This window comes from Heliangelus exortis, chromosome 26, assembly GCF_036169615.1.
Source record: "Heliangelus exortis chromosome 26, bHelExo1.hap1, whole genome shotgun sequence".
Taxonomy (NCBI): Eukaryota; Metazoa; Chordata; class Aves; order Apodiformes; family Trochilidae; genus Heliangelus; species Heliangelus exortis.
Window position 1 is genome coordinate 4,789,748 of NC_092447.1, and position 16,563 is coordinate 4,806,310.

The following is a 16,563-nucleotide window of genomic DNA, read 5'->3' on the forward strand; positions in this document are numbered from 1 at the left end:
GCACCAGCCTTGCCTTGGAACTGCTGGTTCTGGCCTTGGAGAGCTGGTGTTTTCCTTCTTTCCCAGGTAAATCCAGGAGGTTTGTGGTTTATTTGGTTTTTTCTGGGTGATTTGGAGGGGCACCTGGTGCCGGGTTGGGTTTAACTTCAATTTCTGCCCCTGAACTTCAAGGGAAAACTGGGGCTGGGTGGAAAGCTCCCTCTCTCTTCCCTTTGCAGTGTGGGATACATTTGGGCTGAAATGTTTATTTTTTTTTGGGGGGGGGAGGGGGTGGTTAGAGGTGCAAGTGCTGGAACTTTTATTTCCCTGTAGGTGAGGGGGAAGGTGCTCAGGGGGTGCCTGTTTTGTTTAATTCTTTATGGTAATGAACAGCAAAATGATGGATAAACCACATGGAATTTGCCAAATCACAGGAGGGGGGGATGTGGGGTTTTCATTTTGGGGTTGGGGGGGACAATAAAGTGACATCCCCAAGCAGCTGTGTCCCACAAAAAAGGCAGAGCTGTTCCTCCAGCTTGGCACTGGTTTAACTGGGAAGAAGGGCTGTGGCTCAGGGAGGAATCAGCTGGAGGAACCCACGTTTTTTTCTGGGCAACCCCTCAGGGGGTTGTGAAAGCCCAGGGTGGTGTGAGAAGGGGTTTGTCCACATCCAGAGGGGGTGATTCTGGAATAACCCCTTGGAAAGGGATGGTCCTGGCCCCTGCTGCGTGCAGACAGGGTTGTTCCAGGATGTGAGAGTGTTGTTCCAGTTGCTGTTAATCCCTTTAACCCTATATTGTTGTTACCCTGATAAAAAAAATACAAAAAAACCACCAGCCCAGTTTCCAGCTAATGCTTCAAATGCATTTAGATGCTCCAGGGCTTGCAGGGACAGATCCACCACTGGGTTTTCCTGCCAGCAACAAATCCCACTGCAGAAACAAGCCAGAATAAACCTTCCAGGCTTTCACAGATTGTTTGGGTTGGGGTTTTTTTGTTGGTTTTTTTTTTTTTTCCCCCCCTTTCAGTTAAGGCTTCAAAGAGGCTGCGGTTGCACGAAGAGGAGAAATTCTCTGCAGCCACCAGCTCAGTGACAAGGCCACGAGCATCTCCCCACCTCAGGGGAACCAGGGGTAACTTTAAATATGGTTTTTATTTCAGGTTTGCTCTTGATGCACAAACAGCAGAGTTTGAGGTTCAGTATACATGGTATACACAAAGCAGCCAGTACCATCGGCATCGCCGTCCTTTTGCTGCACACTTGGCAAAAGAACCATCCCTCGTGGGGGTGTGGGGGTCCCCCTGACCCCCCCCACCCTTATTGACTCCACCATGAACGAGGGGGATGATTTCTGGGTGGCTTGGAACCCATCTGTTGGATGACAAGACACCAAAGGGCAGCTCCGAGGAGCTTTGTCCCCAAAGGAAGAAAAAAAAAAAAAAAAAAAAAAGGATGGATGGGTTCATTGGGAATGAAGATCTGGAAGGGATTTCCTAGAACATTAAATCCCTCCCAACCCCCCAGCTGTGCAGAGCAACCACACATCTGCTCCTGGCTCCATCAGGCAGCGTGGAGACCCAAAATGTTTTTGTCTTCACCATAAATCCAAGGAGGATGGGTCCATGGGTGTTGTCACGGGGAGCTGGAGAAGGAAAGGAAACCCTTGTGCTGCCACCATCCTGTGGCTGCTGAGCTTGCTGCCCTTGCCCACAGCTGAGGAGCTTTTGGAGCAGCCCCAAAGGGGACGAAGAGTTTCCATGGGATACCTGGCATGGGATGGAGTCTGCAAGGTAGGATCCAAGCTGCTGGAGAGCATCTTCTGCCTACCCAGGCTCTGTGTGTGTCCCTCTTGTCCCCTTCTGCTACCCCCCCCCCCCCCCCCAGCCCAATTTGGACCCAGAGGCTGTGGTTAACTCATGGTCACAGATAATTGATTAAGAGGCACTTAAGTGAGATAAAAAACACCAAGTGAGATGTTCCCTGATGGCAGGACCTGAGCAGGAGCCCTAAACCACACGTTAAGGAGAGCTCTGACCACGCTGGGCATGATGCTACATAACCAGAACAGACCCTCCCACTGAGCCCTGGTTGAACCAGGGGGGACCTGGTTGTAGATGGGCACCCTCCAGATCTTTCCTCACACACCTGAACCCCACAGAGCCCCTTTCCTCCAGGAAAACCCCAAACCTGCAATCATCTCCCCCTCCCAGAGCTCAGAAATTATGCTGGGGGTGTCCTCCTGGTTCTGCTGGAGTTCAGAGGATTTCTGTGGGACACACACAGAGGAAAAAAAACCCAGCCTGGCCCAGAGGGATGCCCAGGCATGGTGTACTGGTCCCATTAAGCAGAGAGCACCATTTCCAGATTGAAGTCAAGTCCCAGTGACTGGTGGGGCCACGTTGGTCCCCGTCCAGGCCTGTGGCACTGCACTTGTTGGGTTTTGCTGTTGCTGTGACAGCTGAAATCCTTTTCTTTGTTTTTTTTTTCCCCTGAAAAACTTCAGGTGGACAGTTTAAAACCTGCCCAGGAGGAAAAGGAGCAGCCCTGGCTTCTGGCACAGCCCCATCCCAAAGCACCATAGGAAAAACCCAGGCAGGTGAGAGCCTGCTGGGAGGTTCTGCATCCATTGGGAAGGGGAGGGAGGAAGGAGGTTTTAAAAAAAGGTATAAAAATACAGAGTTAAGCACCATAAAACCTACACTGGTCAGGTCATAAACATGAGGAGAAAATGATATTAAAGCCACCATCTTCCAGCTTGGCCCAAGGATGCTGCTGGAGCTCCTGGTAAATCCTTTTGGTCCCGTTTAGCGTTGGTTGGGAGGGGTCCGGGGAGGTAGGCTTGGTCCTGGGAGGGTGGGGGAGACTTTGGTTGTGCAAATGGTCCTGGGATGGTCCTGGGGTCCATCCCGGGCAGGAAGCCCCCTGGGTTCCATCCTCCCCCATCCCAAACTCCCAGCTTCCCCCCGTGGCTCTCCAACATCGTTCGGCAGCTTCGAGGTAGATGTTCATTCCCGCTCCGTCTCCGAGCGAGCCGGTCAGTCAGGTCCCTCTTTTGGGGTGCAGGGGGTGGGTGTGCTCTGGCCCAACACCCAGGTCCTTTTGGTTTTGGGTTTGTTTTTTTTCCCCATATTGTTTTCTTTTTCTGCTTTTTTTTTTGGTTGCTTGGTTGTTTTTTGGGGTTTCCACCCCCGTGTTTGATATGTGCTGTGGACATCTTCCCCTCTTCCCAATCCCTGCTTGCTGCTCGGCCACATCCAGCCGGAGGGACACCATCACCATCATCACCATCACCACCATCACCACCACCACCTCCTTCCTTCCTTCCTTCCAGACAACCCCTCCACCTCCTCAGCACGGCCTCAAGGTGCAAAAATCCAACTCCTGCGGCTTCCTCCGAAAATTGCAACTCTCCCGGGGCAGCAAACGCCCGCTCTGGGGGACCAAACACTTCAACCCTCTCCTTTTAAAACCTCGACCACAACTTTTGGAACAAGGAGACCAGGGCCCAGCTTCCCAGCTCGGACAGGGCTCCCCGCAGAGCCGGACCTCGGCGGGTCTCTGCGCCGCGTCGCAGTCGGTGGCCGGTTGGCCGTAGGAGTCGTGGCAAGCGACCGAACGCTTCTGCAGGCCGTCCCCACAGGTGACAGAACAAGCCTCCCAGCCACCCGTCGCCCACTTGTAGCTGGGACGCTTGTAGTTGGGCCTCCCCCCGTCCAACCTGTTGGAGAGGCTGAGGACGCTGTTGTTGAGGTCCGGCGGGGGCTTGTTGCCGTCCTTCTTGTAGGAAGCTTTGTCCTCTTTGCTCTCCTTGGGGAGGTAGAAGGAGTAGCGGACCCGAGGAGGGGTCATCTTCCCCACGGAGAGGACTTCCAAAGTCAAGGGTTCCTGGATGGGTTTGAAGGCCTGGAGGCTCTCCACGGCGGTGCCGGTGCCGCTGTAGCGCAGGACGCTGCCCTTCACCATCAGGTCCCTCTCCACGGCCGAGACGATGAAGTGGCCGTTCAGGAGGTACTTGCCCTGCCCGTTCTTCAGGGCCAGGTAATTGTCATCACTGATTAACCCTTTGTAGCCCCTCTGCCTGATGTCGATGTTGGAGGCCCCCGCAGGGATCACCACCACGAAGTTGTAGCCGTGCCTGGAAGAGAAGAGGGAGGGAGGGAAAGGGCTCAGGCAAGGAGTGAGGGGACATCTGCCACCCCTTGGTCTCAGCCCTGAAGCTCTAGGGATCTTCCCGCCCCTATGGTTACCTCCTCCTGCCCAGGGAGATCGTTTTGCACCTGCTGAGGTCACCCAAAGGTGAGAAGGTGCTTCACCTCCTCTGCTCAGCAGTGCTGGACACCATCACCACCACCACCATCACCACCATCACCGCCATCACCACCATCACCAACACCATCACCGCCATCACCACCATCATCATCATCACCATCACCATCACCACCACCACCACCACCACCACCATCACCACCACCATCACCACCACCATCACCATCATCACCATCACCACCACCATCATCACCACCACCACCATCACCGCCACCACCACCATCATCACCACCACCACCATCATCACCATCACCATCACCATCACCATCACCACCACCACCACCACCATCACCACCACCACCATCACCACCACCACCATCACCACCACCACCATCACCACCACCACCACCATCACCACCACCACCATCACCACCATCACCACCACCACCACCACCACCACCACCACCACCATCACCACCATCACCACCACCTCCTTCCTTCCTTCCAGACAACCTCTTTCCCTCCTCAGCACGGCCTCAAGGTGCAAAAATCCAACTCTGCAGCTTCCCCACCGGCAGGAGCTGAGAGCATCACCCCCGTGTCCTGCTGCTGCTTCTGAGCAGCTCCCCACAGACATCACTTTTGCTCCAGGTAGACTTATCCCCCACCTCCTCCCTGCATCCCCCCCAAAAAAAAGCAGAGCTGGGAGAGGGGGGGGAGCAGAACAGGTCCCCTGACCCTTACATGGGTTTGGTGAACAAGCCCGAGACCTTCTTGCAGCTCTTGTTGTCTCCTCCACAGACACTGCATTTGTCAAACTTCTTCTTGGAGCCCAGCTTCCCATCACAGCCTGCTTTGATGCATTTGCCCTGCACGCAGATGGAGGTGGAGTCTGGAGAGCAAGGGGTGCCATCCACAACCTGCACGAGATGGGAGCAAAACCAAACTGCTGACTTTCCCTTTTGACCCCACAAACCCCACCCACCTACAGCCAGCACACCCGGGGCTACCAGAATCCACCCAGCAGGTCCTGAGGAGACTCAAGGAGGCTCCTTCTCACCCTTTGCTTTGCAGCTGGGACTTTTAGGATCCCTGAGAAGAGCCAGGTGGGACCATGTCTCTTTTCTGCCCCGTTTATGTCAGGTTTTGCCCTTTCTGTGGCCTCGGTGCACGGGGGACACAGCTCCCACCACCCTGCCCTGCGTGTTCATCACTTCCCCACCCCCAGAAATCTTCATCCTCTATCCCAGTGCCCACTTGGCCCAGCCACCATCCACCTGCAGGGATGGGAGGGGAGGGGATGGGATGGGATGGGATGGGATGGGATGGGATGGGAAGGGATGGGATGGGAAGGGATGGGAGGGGATGGGATGGGATGGGATGGGATGGGATGGGATGGGATGGGATGGGATGGGATGGGATGGGATGGGATGGGATGGGAAGGGATGGGAGGGGATGGGAGGGGATGAGGTGGGATGGGGTGGGATGGGGTGGGGTGGGGTGAGATGGGGTGAGGTGGGATGGGGAGGGGATGGGGAGGGGATGGGGTGAGGTGAGATGGGGTGAGGTGAGATGGGGTGAGGTGAGATGGGGTGAGGTGGGATGGGGTGAGGTGAGATGAGATGGGATGGGGTGAGATGGGGTGGGGTGGGATGGGGTGGGGGGGGATGAGGTGAGGTGGGATGAGGTGAGGTGGGATGGGGATGGGATGGGGTGAGATGGGGTGGGATGGGGTGGGAATGGGGTGGGGATGGCATAACCCAGAGGCACCTTTGCAGATGGAAGACCCTCCATGGGTCAATCCCATCCCTGCAAGGAAGAAGGGGATGCTTGGAGGCTGCTTCACACCAGCCTGGTGGACTCCCTCCTCTGAGGAGCATCCACTCCTTTCCAGGAGTCATCCTGCTGCCCAGACACTGACTCTGGGAGGTCCCTCACCCACCTTGGGTGCCAGCACGTAGAAGTAGCCAGTGCCATTGGCCCTACAGATGAGCTTGCACTTATCCCGGGGTGACACCCCGGAATATTTGGGGACCCAGGAGACGGAGGCGGTGAGGCGGTTGGTGCTGTGGCTGTAGCCATTGAAAGCCTCGCACTGCTCCTCACGGAAGCTCTTCCCAGGCACTGGGAAAACAACAAAAAAAAAAAAGAAAACAACCCAAAGAATTGGGGTTAGAATTAACGGATCTCCAGAGATGGTTTCAGGGGGTGGTTGCAGGCCCTGCAGCCACGGGGCATCCCCCTTACCTGCAGCAGAGCAGGGCTCCAGGTTGCAGGAGCGGTACTTGAGGCGGACACCCTGGCAGTAGGAGCCCCCGTTGGCAGGCACAGGGTGGGTGCAGTCCCTCTTGGCCAGCTGCACCCCTCCTCCACAGGTCCTGGAGCACTGCCCGTAGGGTGCCCACTTGGCCCAGCCACCATCCACCTGCAGGGATGGGATGGGGTGAGATGGGGATGGGATGGGGAGAGATGGGATGGAGAGAGATGGGGTGGGGTGGGGTGAGATGGGATGGGATGGGGTGAGATGGGGAGGGATGGGATGGGATGGGAGGGGTTGGGAGGGGTTGGGATGGGGAGAGATGGGGTGGGATGGGATGGGATGGGATGGGATGGGATGGGGAGGGATGGGATGGGGAGGGATGGGGAGGGATGGGGTGGGATGGGGTGGGGTGGGGAGGGATGGGATGGGGAGGGACGGGATGGGGAGGGATGGGATGGGGAGGGATGGGATGGGGTGAGGTGGGGTGAGGTGGGATGGGGAGGGGTGGGATGGGGTGGGATGTTCCATCCCAAGTGGGTTCCAGCCCCACCTGGGGCTCTCTGGACTTGGAGCCATCCCTGCACAAGTAAAACCCCCACGAGCTGCCCCCAGAGCTGCTGGGGTTGGATGGAGAGGAGCAGCAGTAGCTCTCCTTGAGGAATATCAGAGCATGGCTTGGGTTGAAAGGGACCTTAAAGACTCAGCTCCATGCCATGAGCAGGGACACCTTTCATTAAACCAGGTTGCTCCCAGCCCCATCAAACCTCACCATGGACACTGCCAGGGATGGAGCAGCCTCAGCTTCTCTGGGCAACCTGGGCCAGGGTCTCAACACCCTCAAGGTAAAGAATTTTTCCTAAAATGTCATTTCCCTCTCCTCCCTTCAATCTTAAAAGCATTCCCATCACTCTGTATCCTTGCCCAAAGTCCCTCCCCAGCTTTCCTGGAGGCCTCTTTCAGATCCCAAAAGGTGGTCTATGATCTCCCTGAAGCCTTCCCTTCTCCAGACTGACCAACCCCACCTCCCCCTATCCCCAGAACCATCTGATCAGCCATTGGAATGGGCTGCCCAGGGAAGGGGTGGATTCTCCATCCCTGGAGATATTTCCAAAGAGCCTGGATGTGGCACTCAGTGCCATGGGCTGGGAACCACGGGGGGAGTGGAGCAAGGGTTGGACTTGAGGAGCTCTGAGGTCCCTTCCAACCCAGCCCATTCTAGGATTCTGGGATTCTATGATCCTCCAGCTCTCCCCAAGATCCTTCCAACTCCATCCACACCAACACAACCCCCGAGGGACCTCCCAGCGCCAAAACCGCTCAGCCCAGCACCCACCCCAAACCTTCAGGATGGTCCCATTTGGGGTTTTTTTTTGGGGGGGGGGGGAGGGAAGGTGGGAGAGGGTGTGCAGGTACTCACCCTGTACTTACTGATGTTGTGTCTCTCCACACAGGCACCCTTCAGGCAGAACCTCCCCTCTCCACAGCCGGTGCCATCAGCCCAGGGGAAGTGCCGGGTCTGGCAGACGATTTGTCCCCGGGCTTTGCCCGTGCACCACAGCTTGGCACAGTACTGCATGTAGGGACAGGGCTTGGAGCCCACCCCAAAAGCCAGCTCACACTGCTGGTTCAGGCTGTAGCTGCTCCCCGGGAGGTCTTCAGGCAAGGGGATGGGTTTGGCAGGTTGGTCCAGCAAGCAATCTCCTGCAGGAAGGAGGATGGAGGGGTCTGCCAAGTTCTCAGAGTGGTTTACCAAGTTCTGGGAGGGGGCTACCAAGTTCTTGGAGGGTTTTACCAAGTTGTCAGAAGGGTTTACCAAGTTCTCAGAGTGGTTTACCAAGTTCTGGGAGGGGGCTACCAAGTTCTAGGAGGGTTTTACCAAGTTCTTGGATGATTTTGCCAAGTTCTTGGGGGGTTTTGCCAAGTTTTTGGGGGGGTTTTGCCAAGTTCTTGGAGGGGTTTACCAAGTCCTTGGAGGGTTTTGCCAAGTTCTTAGAGGAGTCTACCAAGTTCTTGGATGGGTCACCAAGTTCTTGGAGGTTTTTACCAAGTCCTTGGAGAGTTTTACCAGGTTCTCAGAGGGGTTTACCAGGTTCTTGGGGGGTTTTACCAAGTTCTTGGATGATTTTGCCAAGTTCTTGGGGGGTTTTGCCAAGTTCTTGGGGGGTTTTGCCAAGTTCTTGGGGGGTTTTGCCAAGTTCTTGGAGGGTTTTAGTTGTCAGAAGGGTTTACCAAGTTCTGGGAGGGGGCTACCAAGTTCTTGGAGGGTTTTGCCAAGTTCTTGGATGATTTTGCCAAGTTCTTGGGGGGGTTTGCCAAGTTCTTGGGGGGGTTTGCCAAGTTCTTGGAGGGGTTTACCAAGTCCTTGGAGGGGTTTACCATGTCCTTGGAGAGTTTTACCAGGTTCTCAGAGGGGTTTACCAGGTTCTTGGAGGGGTTTACCAAGTTCTTGGATGGGTCACCAAGTTCTTGGAGGGTTTTGCCACATTCTTGGAGGGGTTTACCAAATTCTTACAGGCTTTTCCCAAGTTCTTGGAAGGTTTTCCCAAGTTCTTGGTGGGTTTTACCAAGTTCTTGGTGGGTTTTACCAAGTTCTGGGTGGGGTTACAAAATCCTTGGAGGGGTTTACCAAATCCTTGGAGGGGTCACCAAGTTCTTGGATGGGTTGTAATGACCAGTGTGGGGAGGGAAAGCTGCTGGGAATTTGGTTGAAGCTGCCCCAGGGCACAGGGTGATGCCCCAAGGGAGGCCTCAAGGTCAGCTGCATCCCAGGTGACCCATCCCTGGGTGACCCCATCCCTGGGTGACCCCATCCCTGGGTGACCCATCCCTGGGTGACACCATCCCTGGGTGACACCATACCCTGGGTGACACCATACCCTGGGTGACACCATACCCTGGGTGACCCATCCCTGGGTGACACCATCCCAGGTGACCCATCCCTGGGTGACACCATCCCTGGGTGACACCATCCCTGGGTGACACCATCCCTGGGTGACCCATCCCTGGGTGACCCATCCCTGGGTGACACCATCCCTGGGTGACCCATCCCTGGGTGACACCATCCCTGGGTGACACCATCCCTGGGTGACCCATCCCTGGGTGACACCATCCCTGGGTGACACCATCCCTGGGTGACACCATCCCTGGGTGACACCATCCCAGGTGACCCATCCCTGGGTGACACCATCCCAGGTGACCCATCCCTGGGTGACACCATCCCTGGGTGACACCATCCCTGGGTGACACGAGGCAGAGCTGTGAAGGGAGCCTCAGGGCAGGGACTGTGGGAGCTGGTGGAGAAACACCAAACACAAATTTTGGAGAAATTTGGGGATGCTCTCAGTGCCTGGTTCATAGACTCATGGAATGGGTTGGGAACAACCACAAGGATCATGTGGACACCTCCCTGCATGGACAGGGACACCTCCCAGCAGCCCAGGTTTGCTCCAAGCCCCATCCAACCTGACCTGAGACACTTCCCCCAGGTAACCTGGAATTTCCTTCTCCTTATTTTCACACGGGGAGGAGCAAAGCTCCTCTACAGCCCATCAGCTTCTCCTGGTGCCCAGCCCTGGGGACAGGGACACAGGGAAGGGGATGAAGGGAGCAGGAGGACTCACCATGGCCACTGTCAAGGAAGTCAGTGATGATGGCAGCACTGCAGGCTGACCAGGGGTTGGCACGGTCGATCTGGATGAGGGTGGGGGACATCATGTGGTTGGTCTTCAGCCGACCAAAAACCTCCTCACAGGCCTTCACGTTGTCGTGGGGCATGTTGAAAACGTGGCCTGGGAGGGGAAAGAAGAGGGGGGGAGGCATGAAGAACCCCACTGGGCGCCCAGAGAGGGGCCCTCTCCTTGCAGTGGGGGGAAACTGAGGCATGGAGCCCTTTGGAAGGCTGTGGGGATGATGGAGAAGGATGGGGATGGTGGAGCTTGCAGGACCAGCAAGCCTCAAGCTGCCAGAAGCATCCCTGGCCAAGACATGGCTATAATGGCTATTTGAGGATGGTGATGATGACGATGGTGATGATGATGATGATGATGATGGAGTTTGTAGGACCAGCAAGCCTGAAGCTGCCTGACCAAGATCCCAAGCATCTCTGACCAAGATGTGGCTACAATGGTTCTTTGAGCATGGTGGAAAGGATGATGATGATGATGGTGATGGTGATAATGATGATGGTGATGATGATGATGGTGATGATGGTGATGATGGAGCTTGCAGGACCAGCAAGCCTGAAGCTGCCAGCAGCATCCCTGCCCCAGACATGGCTATAATGGTTCTTTGAGCGTGGTGCAAAGGGAGGACAAAGGATATCGTGATGAGAAGACTCATCCCAAGGGTCTCCAGAGGTAGGTGAGCCCTCCCCTCGTTATTTCAGGCCTCCCAAATCCCAGAAAACCCCCCAGGTGTGGTAACAACCCCACCAGCAAAGCCTTTCCCTTTCTCAGGAGCTTTTTCCCCCCCCAACCCAGGGTCGAGGAGGTCTCATCCCCCAAGGTGGAGTTTCCCCTGACCAGACTCTTCTGATTCCCTGATCTCCTGGGGGTTGCCAAGCAGGGTGGGGTTTTTGGGAGGTGTTAGGGGGGAAGTTTGGGGGATGCTCACCCAGCTCGTGGGCAGTGGTGAAGGCTGAGGGCAGCCCATCATCCTCGATGACGGAGCAGCTGCGTTTGGGGTCACACATGGTGCCCACGTCTGCCATCCCCAGAGTGTCACAGGTGGTGGCACCACACAGGTCCTGCCAGACATGAAGAAGGAGGGGTTAGTCCCGAGGTCAGGGTGGGAATTGGGGGGTTCCCCATCCACCCAGCACCCCCATAGGAGGTGATTTCCAAAGGCTGCACCAGGAGACCTCCCCCTGGATCGATGCAAGGCTGTGTTTGGGGATGCTCTTTGTGCCCAGCACACCCTCCTGTGCCTCCAGAGACAGCTTTTCCCACCCAAAAGGCTCTTCCAGCCAGGATGGAGCTGGATTCAGCCTGGCTCCATTCCTCAGTGCCAGCTCAAGGACCAAACCCAGGTGGAAGGGAACAGGAAGGCATCTGGCCTTGGGCTCCTGACTGTTGCTCTCAGCTTCCTTTCTCAACCTCTTCCCAGGAAACCCCTGGACCAGCTCCAGAAGTTCCCAAGGCTAAGGGAAGAGCTCCAGGACATCTATTCCTTGAGGAACAACCCAGCTGATTGAAGGAGGAACCTGCCCAGCAACCCCCAGCACAAGGACTGCAGGACCTCACGGGGATGCAGGAGGGGAAAGGTCCCATCAGAGGTGGCTCTGCCTTCCTTCAGGATCCAAAGGTGCTCATGCAGATAAAAAGCCTCTGCTTGATGATGCACACTCCCTCCAGCCTTGTCCTCAGGTGTCCCCTTCCCCTCCTGGGGTCTCTGGGTGGCTTTGGGAGGGCTGGAGCATCTCTTGGTGCCACCCCAGGCAGGCTGGGAGCTGCAGAGGAGCCAGGGCAGGGAGGCAAGGAGCCACTTTCCATGGGAAAAGCAGAAATGTAAAGGCCTGGCCGGGTGCTCCCCGGGGCTATAAATAAATGTGATTCATGCTCCTGGCTGGCCAAAGCTCTTGGGTTGCTCGAAACCTCACAGGAGAAGCTGTGCCAACATTTCCAGCCAGGTTTCCAAGCCAGGCATTCCCCCTGCAGGGCAGGTTCAGGCGTGGGTAAATAAGAGTCCCGAGGACTTGGGAGAGATGAGATGGGTTTAACAGGAGACCTCTGGCTCCAGAGGCACAGAGGAGACCTGGAGAAGTGAGGTGCAGAACCTCCTGGTGATGGTGGAAAACCCCTTGGCTTGGGACCCTGCTGTGTCCCTGTGCCCACCCTGCTGCTGGGGACAAGCAGGTGGCAACCCCACCTCCATCCCTGGTGGCTGTCCCCAAATGCCACCAGAAGCCAGTGACATCCCCACCCTGAGCTGTCCCAGGGGTGCCCCAACCCCCCCCTGTGCTCTGCCAGTGCTGGGGATGGAGATGGGGAGGGGGTGACAGAGCCTGACAGGGAGGAGGTGGCCTCTGGCAGGTCCCCACTCACTGCTCTTTGAAGAGTTAAAGTTTCCTTGCTTGGGCCAGGGAGCTTTTTGGCTCCTGGCCCAACACCTGCACTGACACACTGACCCACTTCTGGCTCTGCACCTCTGGATGGCTGTGGCTGCAGGAGCCAGTGGCTCTTCACAGGGTTTTGTCCTCACCCCTCTGCTCTGTAAGGCTGTGAGCAGCATCCCTGAGCTCTACAAAAAGGTCCTCACCCCCCCAAAAAAAACCCAAAACCCACTCCTCCAGCTTTTCCAGGGGGTTCCAGCCTGCTCAGGACGGGAGGAGATGCAAGTGGCAGAGGAAGGATGGAGCTACAGAGGAGAGGAGAGGAGAGGAGAGGAGAGGAGAGGAGAGGAGAGGAGAGGAGAGGAGAGGAGAGGAGAGGAGAGGAGAGGAGAGGAGAGGAGAGGAGAGGAGAGGAGAGGAGAGGAGAGGAGAGGAGAGGAGAGGAGAGGAGAGAGAAACACAAGAGGTTTGAGGTGGGAAAGCAGCAAAGGGCCAGCTCTGCCCCTGGACAGCTTGCTCACCATCCCTGACACCCCCTGTGCCAGCCCAAGCACGGGCAGGAGGTCCCAGTGCCCCTTGCAAGGTGCTGAGCATCTGCAGGGAACCTCCTGGATGCACCCTCAGGGCTCTCCTCCCAGCTTGACCTTCACCTCTGGGTGCTGCTTCACCCCCTCCTCAGCTTCTCCAGATGTTCTGCAGGTCAGCTGGGGAGGAACCTTGTGGTTCACCCACTTCCAAGCCAGATCGTGCACGCTCCCCCAACCCTGGAGTCTTCCCAGGTGTGTCCAAAGCAACCCCCCAAAAAAATTTGAGCTACAGAGTGTGGGATTCCAAACCCCCCCCCCACACCCCCAACATCTGGTGCAGGCTCAGCTCCAGCCAGATGTTCCTTGGGGGTGTACAGCAGGCCCAAGCCATCCAGCAGAGCTTTGCTGGTGGGACCTTGAAGTCCAGGATGGGTGGGAAGCTTGGCTGAGCATTTCCTGCTATTTCCAAGAGGCAGGAATGCAGCTGAAGGCTCGGATGCTCTGCAGGACCCTCCAGGAAGCAGCAGCTCAGGTAGGAAGGTGAAGGTCCCATGGAGGGGGTTGCTGGCATCTCCCAGCATCTCCCAGTTTCCCAAGGGTGGCTCCAGAATCCAGGATGGCCAAGGGGGGGGGGGTGAAAAGCCCAGGGGGAGAGGACAACCCCATCCATCCATCCATCCATCCATCCATCCATCCATCCATCCATCAGCCACTTGTTGGAGCTGCCTATCAGCCGGGGCTCGAGGTGAAACTGGAGTCGGGGGTTGATGTAACTGCTTTTTTGGCAGGGAGATAAGCTCGGGGGGGGTGGGGGGGTGTCAGGGGACCCCAGATGGACGTGCTGAAGGCAGGCAGATGTCTCCTCCAGCGTGTGCCTTCCCACCGAGCTTGCTTGGGGAGTTCAGGAATGGCTGGCTTAGACACGTTTAAAAAAAAAAAAAAAAAAAAAACCACACAACCCCGATCCTGCTCCTCAGCTTTCGAATCCCCGGGAAGGAATCCATCCATCCCACGTGCAGCTCCGGTGACCTCACCGGGTTTCCACCAGCCACGGAGCTGGCTCGTCCCCACATGGGTGTCACCACCAGGCTCCCTCCTCTTCCCTGCGCGGGCAGGAGCTGCTCCAGCGGGATGGGGTTCAACCCCGCCTGGGCTCCATCAGGATTTACAGCTGGATGGAGGACACAACCCCTGCCCCGGGGTTGGGGTGGGGTTGGGGTGGAGGGGGAGAACGGGGGGGACAAGGTCTTGCACGTCCTGCACAGCATCGTCCCTGTCCTGAGCCCTGACCGCAGATAAGGGGCAGCTGATCCCAGCTGGATGCTTTGTGCTTCCCACCCACCACCTGCAAAGACATTTTGGGAATGGTCTCCTACAGGGAGGAGAAAGAAGAGGAGGAGGAGGAGGAGCATTTGGCAGGGAGGCTCTGGGAGGGGGTGTCACCTCTTCGGTGTCACCGAGATGATGATGATGGGGGGTGGGGGGATGGAGAACTCATCCTGGCGCAGCAATCAGCCGGCAGAGCCAAAGGTGAGGGAAAAGCAGCTCTGCAAACCCCTCTCCCACCGCAGGAGGAAAGGTCCAGCTCCTCAGGAGGACCATGAGTCAGAGGAAGCAGGGAGAGGTTTTTATTTTCTTGGCAGGTGGCAACGGGAGCTGTTCCCAGCTGGGGAGGGGGGAGAGGGGGCCTCACTCCTCCTCTTCTGGGCTTCGGCTCTGCCTTTTGGGGTGGTGGCTGCCAGCAGGCAAGGGATGGAGCAGCAGGTTTTGGCCCGTGGGGGCAACCTGCCTTGTCACCTGGCCTTGTCACCCCCTGGCTGCTGGCCAAAACCTGCCCAGGGGACAGTGAGGCCACCCCACACCTCTGCTCCCCCCCACCCCTGAGCATCTGAGGGAGGAGGGTCCCTTGGGACACGGGGGATGAGGACACACTCCTCCTCCAGCCTGCACCAGAGGGGGGGGTGCAGGGCACCTGGAGGGCTCCTGGAGATTAATCTGGGGTGAGGAGTCCTGAAAACTGGGGAGTGGGCTCCTTGAAACTGGGGGCAACCCCTCTGGCTCATTTCCCCCCCCCCAGGAACACCCACCTGCTTGGTGAAGAGGATGGCAGTGTCCCAGTACTCGGGGTGTTTGTCGCTGACCTTGTTCCACTTCTTCTGCCAAGCACAGAAGTTACGGAGGGTGAGGGCAGCGTTGCCGGTGACTTTGGGCCCTTTCTCATCCTGCCCGATGAGGAGGAATTTGACCACGGAGATCTGGATGGGGTTCCTGATGCTGGGGTGCTTGTAGAGCCGGGCGGCCGTGGCCATCAGGGTGAGCAAGTAGTGCTGGAGATCATCCCCGTGGAACTTCACCATCGACTCGTCTGCCACCACCAAGGTCTCCACGTAGCGGGGGACGGAGGCAAAGCGTTTAGCCCGCCCCCCTTTTTTCCCCCCACCTCGTCCCCGGTATTTATCCAAGGCTTGGAGCACCCCAGGGGTCAGCCCGGAGCCCACGGCACAGCGGGATGCTCCGGCCCCGAGGGGACGGGCGGGATTGCGGCGTTGGAGGCGGTGAACCCCCCCCGAGACCCCTCCCGCCACAGGGCTGATGAGATATTCAGCTCCCCGGTAGCCAAAAGTCCCCCGGAGCCCCCCGCAAAGACTGAGAGCTGCAAAAGATTCCCGGTCGGAGTTGACGTCCCCCGAATAAAAACAGTGGCGGAGAGCTGGGAGGGGGTGGGAGGCAGCGGCGGGGGGCGGGGGGGAATTTTCCCCCCCCAGGTAGTGGGAGGCGAAGGAAGGGGCGATGAAATGGGCGTCGGGGGAGAGATGGAGGTAAAAATCTTCCCCGAAAGCTGAGAGCTGGAAAACAACAGCTTGACCACCCCGGGGGGGCTCAGCGGGTCCCCGCCTGAAATAAGGGCGGCCGTTGATGTCGGGGTCCAAGCGGAGGGGGGTGACCAGCTGGGTGTCCTCTGGGGACCCCCCCGAGGGCAGGCTGAGCCCCGGGGTCCCCAGCAGCAGCAGGAGCAGCAGGAGCAGCAGCAGCATCGTCCTGGTGGGGCTCAAGCCGGCGGCATCGGGGTTTGGGGGGGGGGGGGGGGGCGGGAGGGTGGGAAGCAAAACCCAGCCCCCCCCTTCCTCCCTCCACTCCTCCTCTTCCCAAAATAAAGAGAAAAACCAACAAAAAACCTCGGCGGAGGTTGGAGGGGAGCGGAGCGGCCGTGCCTGCCCGGCCGGTACCTGCCTTATGGGGCGTAGCGGGTTTATATAGGGCGGGATGGGAATGCGAAGGGAGGGAAAAGGGGGGGTGGGAAGGGAGGAGGGGGATCGGGGCGCGGCTTGGCCCCTGCGCAGCCACTCCGGAGCGAAACGGGGCTGGGAGAGCTGCGCTCCGCCCGGGGCGGTGCTGGGGTCTGGGGGGGCGGCGGCACCGCCGTGGGGAGGAGTGTGTTGGGGGGAGCTTTCGGCTTGTAGTCTTCTCATCTTGTCTTCTT

At 57.7% G+C, this 16,563-nt stretch overlaps 1 protein-coding gene and 1 long non-coding RNA gene across 3 annotated transcripts; one reads left to right on the top strand and one right to left on the bottom strand.

The window, feature by feature from the left end:
- Window positions 1-1,113: 1,113 nt before the first annotated feature.
- ADAMTS15 (ADAM metallopeptidase with thrombospondin type 1 motif 15) lies at window positions 1,114-16,285 on the bottom strand. Of its 2 annotated transcripts, XM_071769009.1 has the most exons (8): window positions 15,170-16,285; window positions 11,118-11,250; window positions 10,127-10,294; window positions 7,924-8,207; window positions 6,494-6,671; window positions 6,189-6,370; window positions 4,991-5,166; window positions 1,114-4,115 (listed from the first exon to the last, which is right to left on the bottom strand). In XM_071769009.1, exons 1-8 carry the CDS (start codon window positions 16,115-16,117, stop codon window positions 3,329-3,331), a joined length of 2,856 nt encoding a protein of 951 aa, XP_071625110.1. In that variant the 5' UTR covers window positions 16,118-16,285; the 3' UTR covers window positions 1,114-3,328. The 2 variants fall into 2 exon arrangements, with proteins under 2 accessions (XP_071625110.1, XP_071625109.1); XM_071769008.1 differs by having other exon boundaries at window positions 6,189-6,671.
- LOC139807698 (uncharacterized) lies at window positions 5,161-8,032 on the top strand. Its single transcript, XR_011730646.1, has 3 exons — window positions 5,161-5,352; window positions 7,249-7,348; window positions 7,958-8,032. It is a non-coding gene; the product is annotated as an uncharacterized lncRNA (long non-coding RNA).
- Window positions 16,286-16,563: the final 278 nt, after the last annotated feature.